Raw genomic sequence first — 17176 nt, forward strand, 5'->3', positions numbered from 1 at the left:
TAAATTCAATACAATTAAAACATAAATGAATTGTTTCATTCGATACATGGCGATCCTACCAGCTTTTTGCGAAAATTAATTTGCAAAAAAGCTATCCTGCCAACCGGTGCTTAGATTGAATTGCACAGTGGCAGTCTAGTGCTTTGCTGCACAGATCAGCCTGAATCCTGGTTTGCTTAAATTGCAACATTTTTAAAATTTTGTGCTTAAAAATTATGCACTAAAAAGCACATTTCGCGCTGACTTGCAAACGTGATCAACATGAATCCGCTCAAGATTTTCTGCTTCGTGGCTTTACTTGTCGCAGCCGCTAGTGCTGCACCCAAGCATGGCAAGAACAAGGATAATGCCGTCTCGAGTAGTTTAAAGCCCACTGATTGGTTATCGGTGTCTGAACTCCAGTCGATGCAGTCAGCTGAGGATTTCACTATGCAGCAGTTGGAGAACATGTCAGTGGAGGAAGGCGAACGGGAAATTGAGAAAATTTATCACCTCTCACAAATTAACCACGCGTTGGAACCATCGTTTGTGCCAAGTCCCAGTAATGTGCCAGTTCTCTTGATGAAACCCAATGGTCAACCCGAACAAACCACTTTGAATGAGATGGTCGACGCTGCCAAGAAACAGCCCAACTTTGGCAATGAGGAAGTTACCATTTTCATCACTGGCTTGCCCCAGACCAGCCCTGCAGTCGCAAAAGCAAACAAAAACTGATGTGCGTCAATCCGCACTCATAGGGCCAGTAAGCGAATTTTCGCTCGTGGCAAAAATATATTTTTTTTTATATACATATACAATACATTTCTTAAGTTACTTTCAATCTTACTTTTTAAAAAAAAAAAAAAAATTTTTATGACTTTTTTTTTTTAAATATTAAGCCAAAACTTTATCAATAAAAATAAATAAATGTTAATTAAAAATTTACTAAAATAAGAATTAATTAAAAAAAAGGAGGGTTATAGTTACATAAAATTTTTAAAAAACTTATATGATAGGAGACAATTAGAAAAATTTAAAACTGGACATACCAATACAAATACTACAAACTTGGCCAAAAAAAAACTGCACTGACAAAGGCATACTCCCCGACGACAAAAAATTTTCAGTAATTAAAAATTATCCTATACCTACAGATGCAGATAGTGCGAAAAGATTTGTAGCATTCTGTAACTACTACAGGAGGTTTATAAAAAATTTCTCTGAATACCCAAGACATCTCACTAGATTGTCAAAGAAAGGAGTACCTTTTCAGTGGACACTAGAATGTAATAATGCTTTCGAGCACTTTAAAAAGGCATTGATAAGTCCTACATTGTTACAGTACCCAGATTTCAGCAAACAATTTTGTATAACTACTGACGCAAGCAAACACGCATGGGCAATAACATATTTTAAACCATACATTTACAGAACAAATTTTCTGGTAAGATCAGATCATAGGCCACTATCTTACCTATTTTCAATGAAAAACCCTAGCTCAAAACTAACTAGAATGAGACTTGATCTTGAAGAATATGACTTTGTGGTAGAGTACCTTAGGGGAAAAGACAACTATGTTGCGGATGCATTATCACGCATTACAATTGACGATTTAAAAGATATAAATGTTAAAAATAACACTTTATACAAAATGCAAACAAGATCTATGACAAACCAAAGTTCTCTTAATCAAAACACAATTAAAACGCATCAATCTAATACATATGATAAGCCCAGTATATATGTACCTATTAATAACACTGACGTGAGAAAATACTGTAAATTAAAGATTACACCCAAGACATGCTATATCAAACGGGGTAAATCTATTAAAACATATATACAAATCAATGATTTGTTTGTTAAAGGGAAATTTGACTTAGGTCAATTTTTCTCTAGGCTCGATGATGTGGCCGATAAGCATTCAATTGACAAATTACAAGTGGCACCTAGTGAGAAAATTTTCGAATTTGTCTCTATAAATGAATTTAAAGAAATGGGCAATAAGAAATTAATTAAAATGAAAGTAGCGCTACTGAATGAGGTGACCCAAATAAATTATAAAGATGCAAAAACAATTGAAAGTATATTAAAAAGATATCATGATGACCCGGCAGAAGGAGGTCTTTGTGGCATTTCAAGAACCTTGAATAAAATAAAAAGATACTATTACTGGAAACACATGACTAAAACAATCACGAAATATGTTAAGAATTGTCATAAGTGTCAAATAACCAAAGTCACAAAACATATAAAAAGTCCAATGACTTTGACGCCAACACCAAACAAGGCATTTGATACAATATTCGTTGACACAATCGGCCCGCTACCATTGTCAGAAAATGGAAATGCATACGCAGTCACGATAATATGCGACATGACTAAATATTTAGTGACAATACCAACTAAAGATAAAAATGCAAAAACTATAGCTAAGGCAATTTTTGATAATTTTATTCTCGTCTACGGTCCTATGAAGACGTTCATATCGGACATGGGCACGGAATATAAAAATTCACTTTTAGAAGAAATATGCAAACTTTTAAATATAGAAAAACTAACATCAACCGCCCACCACCACCAGACGTTAGGGACGGTCGAGAAATCACATAAAGCGTTTAACCAATATGTAAGGTCATATGTATCGATAGACAAAAGTGATTGGGATGAGTGGCTTAAGTATTTTACATACTGCTTTAATACAACACCATCAACTGTACATGACTATTGTCCATACGAGTTAGTTTTTGGAAAACTTCCAAATGGGTTTCAACAATTTGATCAGGTTGACAAAATAAGCCCACTTTATAATTTAGATAATTACGCTAAGGAAATTAGATTTAGGTTAGAAATATCTCATAAAAGAGCAAGGGATGTGATAGAACAAGCTAAGATAGTACAAAAATCTTATTTTGATAAAAAAGTTTTAGATTATAACTTTAAAATAGGTGATTTAATTTTGCTAAAAAACGAATCAGGGCACAAATTGGACCCACAATACAAAGGACCATTTAAAATTAATAATATAGATTTTAAAAATAATGTAACTATAACTGATAAGAAAACGGGAAAAAAACCCAAATTGTACATAAAAATAGAATTAAGATATATAATCATTAAAACTATTTTTTTTTAAGTTTAAATAAATTTATAAACTGTTATTATATTTAATTACTTGCTAAATAGGAATGTTCATACGATAAACTCTGTATGAGCATTCTTTTAAAAAAGGAGGTGTAGTGTAACTGAAAGTCGACCATGCTTAACGTTTATAATTCTTTAATTTATTCATAACAACAAGGGTTTCATATTTCAGTTGTTTGAATATTTTGAATATAGAACTCACGCATTGTCAGCACACATGCCAAACCGTCAAACAAACTAACTTTAAGCTTCAATTTATTTATAATATTATTTATGCTTATGCAGCAATTATTTCCCATAAATACCCCAGTACGTTAGGCTAAGAATTCAATTGTAAAAGAACCTACAAAGCGACATTGAGTTGCGCAGTAAAATAAATTCAATACAATTAAAACATAAATGAATTGTTTCATTCGATACACTTATCCTTCTTTCTGCGTTCGCTGTCTGGCTTCGTCACAGCGCACAGTGGTCAATAAATGGAATTTAATGTTCATAATTCACTGGAGCCTTCATTTCTCAACCGATTTGATTAATTATTTTTTTAAATAAAAGCCAATAAAATTTGCAAGAGACTAGTTGAGCTCAATTTTCGAATTTTTATTTGTTTGTATTAAATTTTTTAGTGCAAAGTGCAGAAATTGCACCAATTTTGAAGAAGACCGATTCTCCTGTTCCAGCTAATAAAAGTTTCATAATAAAAACTAGTTAAAAACAATTATAGGGTTCTCCTAAAACAAAAAATAAATTAAAAAGTAATAATTTGAAATGCTATAAAAAAATTTTAGCAAAAGTATTTTTTTTGATTTTAGTTTTTATAAAAATTTTGGGTATGCAGTTTTATATATTGTTCTGTACAAAGCTTAATAAAACACATTATTTCTCAACACGATTAGAAACACTTCTATTTTATTTTACAAAGTTGGACACATATGTATATATATAGCAAAGCAAAGCTAAGTGAATGCTGGTAACGGCTAACTGTGCTTACATACAATATATTTATGTATATGGTTACGTACAAGTACATGGGTTGACAAAATAGGTACAAACATATGTATATAAAATTGGGAGAGTATAAGAGCACTGGACGGCAGCCGCTCTTCAGCGACACCAGTTTCTTACCGCGAGCATTTAAGTGGTGGCCAGATCAGTCGAATTCTGCACATCCTGCCCGGTCGAGGCCGTGGACTCGAAATGTTCGCTATCAAGAAGCCGACATAGTTTTTGTACTGCCCGGGTCATGGTGCCGCTCGCCGTCCGAAGCGTAACATTGCGCGTTAATCCATCGCTGCCCGGATGAATCTCAGTTATGCGTCCTAAACGCCAATGGGTAGGAGGAAGATTTTCGTTTCGTAAGAGAACAACGTCACCTATCCGCACATCTCTTGTAGGTTTCTGCCATTTGTTGCGAGTTTGCATATAACGGTGTGATCGGCCGGGAATTTAAACACGCCTCGATGCGGGCTGCCAAAGTTTGAAGCTGGTTGTACCATAGTACCTGTGTCCCAACGAGGCGGACTAAGTAATATTTGGCAGACTTCACTGCGGCCTCCCATAGCCCACCTTGGTGAGGAGCGCCCGGGGCGATGAAGTGCCACCAGGTCCCTTTATTAGCTAAGGACTGTTGAGTACCTTCACTGTGCCATGCTGCCAAGTCTTCTAGAAGGAGGCGGTTCGCTCCGATAAACGAAGTTCCGTTATCGCTAAAAAGATCGCGACAAGGGCCTCGCCGGCTGACGAATCTCGTAAATGCATCTAGGAAAGCTTGCGAAGAGAGGTCATCGACAACCTCAATATGCACCGCCTTGGTTGCCATGCAAACAAAAATGGCTAAATATGTCTTTACCTTGGTGCGTGACCGTTTGGCGCCAACGCGCACCGTAAACGGACCGCAATAGTCGACCCCTGAAGACACAAACGCCCGTGAAGTACTGATACGTTGTCTTGGTAATGATGCCATTTGCTGCGAAAGAGTCACGCCACGGTGTCGGCGGCAGATAACACACTTCTGTCCGTAACTTCGAACGGCTTGTCTACCATTCAATATCCAATAACGCGAGCGTAGAGTTTGGAGGACCAGTTGCGGTCCACCATGAAGCGTTGTTTCATGTACATGTCTGATTATCAGCTCGCCTAGTCTACCGTGTTTAGGTAAGATTATGGGGAACCGCCTATCTTCTGGCAGATCAGCCTTACTGATGCGGCCTCCGACGCGCAGAACGCCTGTGTCATCCATGTATGGATTCAATGACTTTAGCTTGCTGGAACTAGATACGCCAGTTCCTTTTCGGATTTGGGCCAAATCAACTGCAAAGTTCTCGTGTTGCTCATTTCGAATCAGTATATTAAGAGCGTTGTCGATTTCTGTTAGGCTGACTACCAATGTACGCAAATGCCGTTCCAACACGGCGGCATTCCAACGTAGAAGAAGTGCTGCCGTACGCACGAGTGGCGGAAGTGAACTGAAGCGCTCACTCAACGGAATCATCTGGCCATCACGTCGACGAGTAGTGAGAGCTGGCTGATGGGTTGTTGTCGCTACGAAGGAGGAAACTCTTTGTTCGCTTTGCAGAATATTGTGCTCCTCGTCGTTTAATTCAATCACAGAGAAGTTGGGTGTATGCTTATCCATAATCCATCCTGGGCCCTGCCACCACAGTGGATGATCCAGCAGCTGCGATGCCCGAATACCTCTACTGGCGCAATCTGCCGGATTCTGAGCTGATCTTACATAATGCCAACAGTTTGGTGAGGTTAACTCATGTATTTGATGCACCCGGTTCGACACAAATGGCTTTAGAGAAGTGGGCGGCTTGCGTAGCCAACGCAACACAATCCGAGAATCAGACCAGAGGTAATAAGGAGTATCTGTTAATCTCAAGGAAATACGTACGTTTTCGAGGGTAACAAATGTGCGGCACAAAGCTCCAGACGCGGGATCGTTGCTCCTTTAAGGGGCGCCACCTTGGTACGAGCCGTAAGCAGTGATACAGCTGAATGACCTTCCGCATCTGTGGCTCTAATATATATTACAGCTGCATACGCGAGCGTACTGGCATCGCAAAATCCTAGCAGGGTAGTAGCTCTTCCTTCAGCCATACCTAACCATCGCGGAATCCGGATTTTGTTTATTACGTCGAGTTCGCTGTAAAAGGCTACCCAGGTGGTTTGAAGTACATCTGGCAGTGGTTCGTCCCACGACAAGCCAGCAGCCCACAACCTTTGTATGAATATTTTTCCAGTAATAACAACTGGTGCCAGTATGCCGGTAGGGTCGAATAATTTTACGACGGCACTTAGTACCCGTCGCTTCGTTAGGAAGCCTAAGCTCTCTTTCAGATATACCTTGAAAAATAGCTCATCTGCTGCTGCATCCCATCGAAGCCCAAGTACAGTTGCTGTTGGTGATTCGATGGTCATCTCTACGTTAGGAGAACGGTTGCCAATCAAGCGTGCTAATACTTCACCACTATTGGAATTCCATTTACGTAAATGGAAGTGGGCTTCAGACAATATGGAAGTCACGTTGAATGCAAGTTCAGTTGCATTTTCTTCAGTGTCACAGCTGGTAAGAAAATCGTCGACATAAAAAGACGACGCTGATCGCATCGCGTGCCGCTTGTAGTTGTCGTATGCGCATTGGTTGAGTGCGCGGACCGCGTTGTAGGGACTGCTAGCCATACCATAAGTCACCGTTGTAAGGCGGTATATAGTGATGTCATCGGTTGGGGACTCTCTCCAAATAATGCGCTGAAAATCTCTATGCTCGGGTTTAACAAGTACCTGTCGAAACATCTTCTCAACATCGGCAGACAATGCGATGCGAAAGCGGCGAAAGCGAAATATTATGTTAAGTAGCGGATCTTGTATTGTCGTTCCTACCAGCTGAACTTCGTTCAGGGAGACGCCGGTACTTCCCCAAAACTGCATGATGCGGGATATAAAAGCCCGTTTCATTATCGTTCATTGAGTATGCGCGCTCCATATGGCCTAGGTCTGCATATTCGCGCATAAAAGCAATGTATTTCTCCCGGAGTTCACTATTTGCTGCCAGTCGCCTCTCAAGAAGGTAAAACTGTCGTAATGCATGAGTATAAGAATCTCCCAAAGCCGGCGAATCAGGACGAAATGGTATGCATACAACGTAGCGTCCGTCAGGTGTGCGAGAGTGGGTGTTACCAAAAATTGGTTCGCATTCGGCATCTCCATCATATTCTAGGGAGGGCACTTCCTCTAACTTCCAAAAACTTCGGAGCAGTTCCTCCAAGTGTATGTCCTCGTCGCATAGCTGCGTACTTAATGCGAGAGTTGGCAACGTTGAAGGTTGTGCTGCAGAAACTGGGCCAAATATGACCCACCCGAAAGCAGTGCGTTGAGCGTGCGGCTCACAAGGACCGCCAAATTTGAAGTCAGTTTCGACAACTTGACCCCATACGTCAGCACCAATTAGCACGTCGATATTACCGGGAACGCCGAATTGTGCATCCGCTAATTGTATGCTGGACAAGTGCTTCCACTGTGTCATGTCAATATACGTTGCGGGGATGACCGTAGTAATTGACGGAATGACAAGCGCAGTTATCTTCAGCGTAAAACTTGTATGGGCAGATTCTAGTGTGAGCGAGACGCTACCACGAGCGCGAGCGGAAGAATGGGAACAAATTCCTTGGACAGGGATATCACATTTACGTCTACGAAGAGGTAAAGAATTAGCTAACTTATCTGTAACAAAACTGACCTGCGATCCCGGGTCACAGAGCACGCGCGCCATGCGTCGAGTCGTTGGGTCACCGTATGCATAAACGCGTGCTGTCGCTAATAAAACTGTGTGATGCGCATTGGTATGGCAGGTGACCGCCGAAGCTTCTAGTCAGATGGGTGATCCTTGTTCATGGGAACCGGTTGAGTGGTTGTCGCGGTCAGCCCTCCTGCGTTCGTAGATAAAGTTTCCCGACAAAGCAATGAGTTGTGCTTCCGATTGCAATGTCGGCAAAGACCCGAAGGGCACTGCTTAGCTGAATGTCCCAATTTTAGGCAATTGAAACAAAGCCTAGCGGCTTTAAGGGCATTTACACGTTCTTCGTGGTTCATTGCAAGAAAACGGGTGCACTTTGTAGTGCGATGCGGTCCTTGACAGTATGCGCATTTTCCGTCTTCTGCAGCTGCGACGTGGGATTTTACAGTACGTTGTGAACTAGTGCGCTGTTGCCCTCGAGATGTAGCGTCGGTCCTGCTGGACCACGTGACAATGGCTGTGGAGAGGCTGTGGGCGCGTTGGCTCAAAAATGACAGTAGCTCATCTAACTTCGGAATTTCGGTAGGCAAACAACTCATGTTCCATTCACGCTGAGTCACAGTTGGAAGCTTAGAAACTATTATGGGAACAAGAATAGCATCCCACTCTACGACTGGCAGCCCTATCACCCGTAACGAACGCAGTGACTCCTGCACTGTATCGAAGATGGCCAATAATGATTCTGATGAGTCCTCTGACGATGGCTTAATGTTAAGAAGACGGGACACATGTGTTTCGGCTAACTGCTTCTTATTGTCAAAGCGTTCCTTCAGAGCACTCCATACTTCGCCATAGCCGCCCGAGTATACACTTCCCACGAGTGGCACTGCATGTGAGCTAACTGCCTGTCGCAACTTCCCCAATTTGTAGGCCTCAGGATACTCGGTGTTGTGCACGAGTAATTCAAATGCGTCCTTAAACGCTAACCAGGTTTGCATCGTGCCATCGAACGTTGGAATGGCGAGTGGCTCCAACCTAAACTCACATTCATGCGAATGCTGCCTTCCGGCTTGTACGTTTGGCTTCGCACCTGTAATCGCGCGGTTGAGAATGCAACAAGTGTCGTTGTATATATCTTCCACTTCTACCCAGAGCGTTTCATGAGCCTCAACCTCGCCCTTTTCCGCACTGGCCACCAATAGCTCATGGTTAGCCACGAATCGCGCAAAGTGGCTTGAAACCAATTTCAATTCTTGCTCTAATTGGAATTCGTCATAGGAGCCAAGTTTACTCGCTTGCACTCGTTCATATATGCGTTTAATTGCTTTTATAGCCGGGGCACGCAACCTTAATTCCGCCATTACCGAAAACTTAATAACTTTAAATTTAATGCAATTTGTCCTCACAGGAGGCACCAAAATGTTCTGAACAAAGCTTAATAAAACACGTTATTTCTCAACACGATTAGAAACACTTCTATTTTATTTTACAAAGTTGGACACATATGTATATATATAGCAAAGCAAAGTGAATGCTGGTAACGGCTAACTGTGCTTACATACAATTTATTTATGTATATGGTTACGTACAAGTACAGGGGTTGACAAAATAGGTACAAACATATGTATATAAAATTGGGAGAGTATAAGAGCACTGGACGGCAGCCGCTCTTCAGCGACACCAGTTTCTTACCGCGAGCATTTAAGTGGTGGCCAGATCAGTCGAATTCTGCATATATATTACTAAATTTTAGTATTATAAAGTGCAAGTTGCAAGTCGCTAAGAGTTCGCGTTTCGAGCACATCTGCATGCTAAATGGGAAATAAAAGCGTTTGTTATATTATTAAAAATCAACGCGAACTCTTAGCGACTTACAACTTGCACTTTATTATACTAAAATTTAGTAATCTATAAAACTGCATACCGAAAATTTTTATTAAACCTACAAACAAACAAAAATTCTTTTGATAACATTTTTTTTATAACATTTCAAATTATTACCATTTAATTTATTTTTTGTTTTAGGAGAACCCTACAATTGTTTTTAACTAGTTTTTATTCTGAAACTTTTATTAGCTGGAACAGGAGAATCGGTCTTCTTCAAAATTGGCGCAATTTCTGCACTTTGCACTAAAAAATTGAATACAAACAAATAAAAATTCGAAAATTGAGCTCAACTAGTCTCTTGCAAATTTTATTAGCTTTCATTTAAAAAAACTAATTCATCAAATCGGTTGAGAAATGAAGGCTCCAGTGAATTATGAACATTAAATCCCATTTATTGACCACTGTGCAGCGCCAGTTCAACAAATTATCTTTGCTTTTCTACTAAATACGCATACAAAACTGTTTATTCTGATGGTTACAATTGGAATCGTCTAAAGGATGACAGACAATATGTTTACAGCTAAGTAAAAGCTCCTTGCATGCGTACTTGTGTGGGTGTGTGAGTATACATTTAATTTACATATATCATCCCAGTAGAACTTGGGAGCATCGTACGATTGCTCGGTGAGTACTCCCTTGGGAGTATACGAATACTCCCCATTGCTCCCTATGCTTCTGTGTATAAGCATGTAATTTTGTATACTCCCTTTAACATTGGATGTCCTAGAAGGGGGAGTAATCCCTTTTACCTCCTAAACGAGCAATCGGGGAGCACACACAGAATTATCATCCCACAAACCTTCTAATGGAGCAATACGGGAGTACTCCCATAGTTACCTCCCAGAAACCTCCCAAAAAGACAACAAGGGAGTGCACATAGAAAACATCCCATATACCTCCCGAACGAGCAATAAGAGAGTGCTCCCATTAGAGGCATCCCGAAAGCCTCCTATAGGGGTAATAAGAGAGAAATGATAACGAACATTTTAAATTAGCCAAATAGATTTTGCTATTTATTAAATTTTTTATTTAACTTTTAAATCACGTGCATTTGTGCTAATTTTACAAGACCTTAACAGATATAAGTACGAGATCAGATAAAACATAAATGATACGTCTTACATAATTGCTTAATTTTAGAATTATATTGCAGAGAAATCATATGAAAGTAAAACGTAATAATAACAAAACGGTAATATAAGATATGCACATATAAGTATGTACTCGTATATGATTTCCTGGTTGTCAAGGATGCTTGCCTGGTCAGGAATCCACCAAGCGGGGAAATTGTGAAAGTGACTTTTCTTATCTGACATCTTTGTCACCCATGCGATGTTTAAACCCGGGGGTCACACTTAAATGCAAACACTAATTTGCGCAATCTGAAAGGTATTTAACGGTATATTTGTAAGTAATACAATGCTTAAAATATTTAAACAAAAGTTGAGGTACATACCAACGGACTTTTATTAAAATCTGTGTGCTATCCAAATTAGATTATTGTGTCCTCCTTATGCGCCTATAAGAAATATTTTCTGTTGTTTTTTTTTTTTCTATGATAAATTTTTTCGAAAACACAAAATTTCTTTTGAACGAGGTGCGTATTGCTCTCCTATCAATCAAAAAGAAGACTCTTGGATTTCTCGCTTAGAAGACATCACCTTTTAATCCTAAACGAGTAATAACGGAGTACAAAACCGACAAATCTCGCTTATTGCTCCCAAATCATGCATCAGGAAGCATTCTTTAATTGCTCGCTTAGGATATCTCTCATTACGCCCCTAAGCGAGCAATACAGGAGTACAAAACCGACAAATCTCCCTTATTGCTCAGAAATCAGGTTAAGGGGAGTACTCTTTTATTCCTCACATAGGGAGATCTCCCTTCAGGTTCTAGTGGGATAATGCGACATCTAAACATATATGTAATACTCCTATATTGGCAGTAAGAGCTAGTACCGTCCGAAAACACTACAGTACAGATATATATATAAGCACGTACGAAAGAAAAGGAACACATACGTTTATAAATAAACATGTACACGACACATTTACAAAAACTTCACTCAAGTTCACAATACATTCACAAAAACAGTACTAGACTGTCTCGCTTTGATTTCGGAATGCTTACACATTGAGATGTTAGCTTACTACCAATATAGAAGTATTACATATATGCATCTAAATCCTTTTTTATATGTACTTAATCGTGCTTAAATATGTTGTTGACAACTTGTTTGCCTTACACATACAAAAACCACTACAATTTTTTCTAGCTTACTTAAAGCACTCCATCTCCCAACTACACAGTTGGACGGACGGAGTAATTTGAACTCGTCTCACTTTCACTTTTTCTGTTAAAACATTGTTGATTCTATTTTTATTGATAGTTTTTCGCATGTTTATTTTCCTACATACATCAATACATACAAACCTAGAAAAGAATGCCCAAAACCCCAGCTGGAACTTTGAGCTGAAGGTTTGTGTATTTGGCTAGGCCGAGATTAAGGAAACCAACTACGGAGGAGGTGTTTTAATTGTACATAATGAAGTGGCAGGAAGATGTATAGAGAACGAAAGTATAGTAAAACTGCTTGGTGGCCTCGGCAACTCTCAGCGCTTAGATCGCCTCAGAAATTAGTGCTCAAGCTCTCCAACAATGCCAAATGCACAGAATTCCGGGATGAGCACTCAGCTTGCAAAGTACATTAAGGCGCTTGGAAAAGCAAAGATTAGCAGCTTCGGAACCTACTGCGAGGGTATTTCGCCCACCTACGCCTACAGCTGAAATACTTCACAACCTTAGCTAAAGGAACTGCAAGAAGCAGACAAGCGATTAGGACACCGAAAGGTATCTGCCTATTATCGTACAGTTTACGAAGAGGAGAGGGCAGTCACCCTGCTATCTGCCCGCTTTCTGGAACAGTCGACTGAGTTCCGAGAGTACAGACCTTCTTCATGAGACTAGAAGCTGATAAAAAGTCTATTAACCTGGCGATGAGCCGATTGGGCGTTAGACTCGTTCGATAGCTACAAAAACCCAAGAGTAATTGGCAACAGCCCATCAATGCAGTTCAATGGCCGGGTGAGGGCTGTTACTGACACACCTATTAAAAGCGCTGAGAGACCGACTGTCTCCGTTTAATATAATTGTGGTATGGAAAGTCATTCAGGCTAATAAATCTAACCTATTTCTTGCTAAAAGCAACAATATAAGATGAAATACCCTGAAGCAGGAGGCCCCTTTGCATCCCAGCCATCATCCGTTTAGAGTAAGAAGGTTCACGGACTAGACGGAGATGGGAGATAGCGTTGAGTACGGAGAAATAGTGCTCTGCTCTTTCCTCGATATTGAGTGCGTTTTTGGCAACATATCACATGTGGATGTCTATCGGGCACTAGAGAACCGTAATGAGCAGCCATGTAAGCGCAGACAGGTAGCTAATCTGCTTCAAATAAGAATTCGACAATGACATTTGTTGCCAGGGGTATAGAGATTAATGTATAAACCCAAGGCATATTCAACAAGGTAGAAGTGACAATTCAGTCGAGCTCTCTCAAACCTGACTGTAATGTCAAAAAATGTAAACAAAGAAATTAACCCTTTGTTATGCATTTACCATATTTGATAGAACTCAACATCTTTGAAATTAAAGTTTTTGTAAATATGAAAATATTTAAAATCTCATTAGAATCAGCTTCATTTTATTTATTGAATTTTCGGTTTAATGTAAATATGGGAATGCATACTTACACAAAATTACACACTAAATGAAACACACTCATTTATAAAACCATTTTGACAATTTTCTTGCTTTTACTATCCCAATGTTTTTGAGCATTTATTTTTTTATTGAAATACTTAATAGTATAATAATAATAATAAGTATATTAGTCATTAAAAATGTTTGATTCTTCTAAATTTACATCAGCACTTAACTTCAATAATTTAGCTATTAAATTTTTGCTATTCGAAATTTCCTTTCCATTAAATTTATTAAAAATTACTTTCAGTTTCTTTATGCCAACAAGGAATACTGGTTTAGGTTTTATCAGACCACCATTTGAAATTTGGCCTATCCATTTATGTATATGAAAGGGAGATTTTCTTTTCATATTCGGTATAATAAATCCTGCACCTGGGACCAAACGCGTCCACTTAGAAATACTCGGCTGCGATGGGCAACAAATAAAGTCACGACCACACGTGAAGAGTCTCCTAATGAAACATCGCAGCAATTTGCCCACCGTTGCCGCTTCACTTGACAATCCGAATGTCCAGGCTCTTGACTAACACAACGCACCGCTCGCAATTCCTTTTCATTTTATTATGTATTTAAAATCAGTCGCACAGCTTACAATTGAAAATGTATATTAAAAAAAAAATTTTGAATACTATAGGGTTAAGAGTTGACATTTCAGTCGCAGTTCAAAAGAGAGAAATGCCGAAATCACTTCTACCTTGTTATGCCTTATATATACCTACATACATGTACATTAGAGTGGTCCAAAAATGCATGTGAAGAAGTAAAGTCGAAATTTTGATGCCGCCACCCCCAAGGATTGTTCTATACAGAAAAAAATATACCCCTATTTTTTTTATAACAAAATTTAGGGAGTGGTCAAATAAAATTCTTGAAAATCAATATTTTTCGATATATTTCTCTTCAGAAAATTCCCAATACTATATTTTATAAGTCCGCCAAAACCCCCAGAAAATGCAATGGAGCGACCATTCAAAAATATTTCGTACTAATAATTGGTTAACTAAACAATTGGATATTAATATTGGAAGTCTTCTGAAGAGTAGTATCATAGTTTTCATATTGATTTTCAAGAATGTTATACCATTTCTAAGAAAAGTTGTTTTTCCCCCATATAAAATACGTGGCAAACTTTGAGCGCTTTGAGCACTCCCTAAATATTTTTTGATATCAAAATAAAAAAAAACAGGGGGATGTTTTTTTCGGTATAGAAGCATCCTAGGGGTGGCGGCATTAAAATTCCAACTTTACTGTTTTTGAGCACTCTAATGTACATCTATATATTAATACGCTAACATAAATTTTTCACAATTGGTTGACAATTACGGCCAAAACCGTCGTTTAAACATTTTCGTATTTGTGTATAGATGTTGCTGCAACATGTTCAATTTGACATGTTTCGCATGTTGTTTCACTTCACATTTGAAATTAAGCTTTGAAATAAAGATAAATATGAGGATGAAGAAATAAATGATAACGATGAAGTCAAAAAAAAAAGAAGGCAAAAGTGAAGATAAAGACGAAAATGGAGACAATGACAGATACATAAGAATTAGGGTAACTGAAAAGGTAAGAACATTTCTTGAATTTATGAAGTGAAACTTCTTTAGCGGCAGTTGGTTGGTTGGGAGTAAATTGTCAAATTCAAGGGGAATAATGCACATGGAAATGGTTCTCAGCGGTTTAGCGGTTTGAGAATAAAAACAAAAACAAAGATGCCTAGAGGTACAGGCAAAAACGAAGATCAGAGTAAATTTAAACACTTTAAGGTAAAGGTGAAGAGGAATATGCAAAAATAAAGACAAATATGAAGAAAAGGATGAGGATGAAGATCGATATTGTTATCGATATAAAACTCGATATTTTTATCGATATAATAATCAATATAATAATCGATATTGTTATCGATACAATAATGGATATTGTTATCGGTATAATAATCGATTAAATAATTGATTTTGTTATCGATTTATTCATTTATATTGTTAACGATATGTACAATAATCGATACTGATGATTGTTATATTTATCGATGAATTAATCGATTTTACAATCGTTGTATTTTTCTATATGTTTATGGATATTGTTATCGGTATTTTTATCGACACAGTTATCAACAGGGTTATCGATATACTAATCGGAACATGGAATGTGATCACATTACATGACATCACATCACATTCTATCACATAATATGAAGAGACATCACATGATATTACATCACATAATATGATATCACATCACCCGATATCACGTGACATGACATTATATGATATGACATCACATTATAAGGCATGACATCACATGACTTCCCATCACATGATATGACATCGTATGACATGACATGGCATTACATGACGTGGCATCACATGATATGACATCATATGGTATGACATCATATGACATGACATCAGAGGATATGACAACACATGACATGACATCCTATCACATCACATAAAATCACGTCACATCTTATCACGTAATCGCACCTCATCTCATCTACGTGAATAGAAAAAGAAAAGGATATAAGCAAAGATATGAAAGATAAAAACAAAGATGAAGACCAAGGTAAAGTTACCGATTTCAAAACCAAAAACACCGTTGGAAAGGTAGTTTTCTGTAGATGAGGAGAGTTTTTATAGTTTCGAAACTGGTCGAAAATCGTCGTTTAAAAATTTCCATATTTGTGTATGGTTGTTTTTGCAACCTGTTCAATTTAAGCTCTTTCACATTTTGTTTTACTTCGTATTTGAAATTAAACTTTGAAATAAAGATAAATATGAAGATGAAGAAACAAGTGATAACGATGAAGACAAAAAAAAGGCAAAAGTGAAGATAAAGACGAAAATTCAAAGAAATACATAAGAATTATACGGCTTTCCCACGGCACCCCAATTACGTAGTTCGCTCTCTCATTCGTAGTTCGCACTCCAATTACCCTTCGAATTACGTAATTCGCCATACAAAATTTTGAGAGCGAATTACCTCATTTGTTGGTAATTCAGATCCAATTACTATGCGAATTACGAACAAATCGCTGCAGTCTCTAATTTTTATCGGAAATTTATCGGAACCAGCTGAGAAATCAAAACAAAAAACAAAAAATCTGTCAAAACAAATAAAAGAAAAGAGTAAACAAATAAGTTTCAGCAATCAGTATATTTTTTAAAATGGATGTAAAAAAGGAAATTTAAAAAAAAATTATTATGTCGAAGAGATTATCCCAACGGGACCGAAAGTTAGCTGCTCCCCAAAGGAGCAAGTAGGGAGCAGTACAATAGCAAAGTAAAAAATAAATTTTTAAATTTCTAGCAATGCTCAGAAATAAATATCATTTTGAGTAATAACCCACATAGCATTTGGAAGATTACTTTAATAAAAATCACCTTTATGAGTCTTCTTCGATCACTTCTGATGATTAAAAACTGATTAATCGCTTCCGCGATTAAAAAAAGGCTCGAAAATTACTCACGCTTACGCTTGAAAAATGATTTATTGAAAATATATTTAAAAAAATGGGCAATCACAAATTGATCATTCTGGGGATTGAAATGTGCTTTTTCTTTGCTTGTTTAAACAAACATTTGTTTCAGCTGCCTTTGCTTCTAACCGCATAATTTTTTAAGCCTATGTCAAATTTTAAAAATATCAGTGAAGTCGTGGTG

General features: G+C 38.1%; 4 protein-coding genes across 4 annotated transcripts; 1 reads left to right on the forward strand and 3 right to left on the reverse strand.

The window, feature by feature from the left end:
* Window positions 1–261: 261 nt before the first annotated feature.
* On the forward strand, window positions 262–714 carry LOC118746353 (vitellogenin-1-like). The gene has a single exon (XM_036480208.1). It carries the CDS (start codon window positions 262–264, stop codon window positions 712–714), a length of 453 nt encoding a protein of 150 aa, XP_036336101.1.
* Window positions 715–2675: 1961 nt separating this feature from the next.
* Window positions 2676–5758, reverse strand: LOC118746355. Its single transcript, XM_036480209.1, has 2 exons — window positions 4973–5758; window positions 2676–2804 (listed from the first exon to the last, which is right to left on the reverse strand). Exons 1-2 carry the CDS (start codon window positions 5756–5758, stop codon window positions 2676–2678), a joined length of 915 nt encoding a protein of 304 aa, XP_036336102.1.
* Window positions 5759–6976: 1218 nt separating this feature from the next.
* Window positions 6977–7651, reverse strand: LOC118746356. Its single transcript, XM_036480210.1, has one exon. The coding sequence runs from the start codon at window positions 7649–7651 to the stop codon at window positions 6977–6979; it is 675 nt and encodes a 224-aa protein (XP_036336103.1).
* A 341-nt stretch (window positions 7652–7992) lies between these two features.
* On the reverse strand, window positions 7993–9222 carry LOC118746357. Its single transcript, XM_036480211.1, has one exon. It carries the CDS (start codon window positions 9220–9222, stop codon window positions 7993–7995), a length of 1230 nt encoding a protein of 409 aa, XP_036336104.1.
* Between the last annotated feature and the right edge of the window lie 7954 nt (window positions 9223–17176).

The sequence above is a fragment of the Rhagoletis pomonella genome, unplaced genomic scaffold (genome assembly GCF_013731165.1).
Source record: "Rhagoletis pomonella isolate Grant_MI unplaced genomic scaffold, Rhpom_1.0 Rhpom_scaffold_00010, whole genome shotgun sequence".
NCBI classification, from domain to species: domain Eukaryota; kingdom Metazoa; phylum Arthropoda; class Insecta; order Diptera; family Tephritidae; genus Rhagoletis; species Rhagoletis pomonella.

Excerpts from the sequence above, each read along its gene's own strand:
- LOC118746353 (XM_036480208.1), top strand. The coding sequence starts at position 262 with ATGAATCCGCTCAAGATTTTCTGCTTCGTGGCTTTACTTGTCGCAGCC.
- LOC118746355 (XM_036480209.1), bottom strand. The coding sequence starts at position 5,758 with ATGGATAAGCATACACCCAACTTCTCTGTGATTGAATTAAACGACGAG. Across the intron at positions 2,805-4,972 it reads CCAAACGGTCACGCACCAAG|CGTAATTATCTAAATTATAA; the intron begins GTAAAGACATAT and ends TAATTTCCTTAG.
- LOC118746356 (XM_036480210.1), bottom strand. The coding sequence starts at position 7,651 with ATGACACAGTGGAAGCACTTGTCCAGCATACAATTAGCGGATGCACAA.
- LOC118746357 (XM_036480211.1), bottom strand. The coding sequence starts at position 9,222 with ATGGCGGAATTAAGGTTGCGTGCCCCGGCTATAAAAGCAATTAAACGC.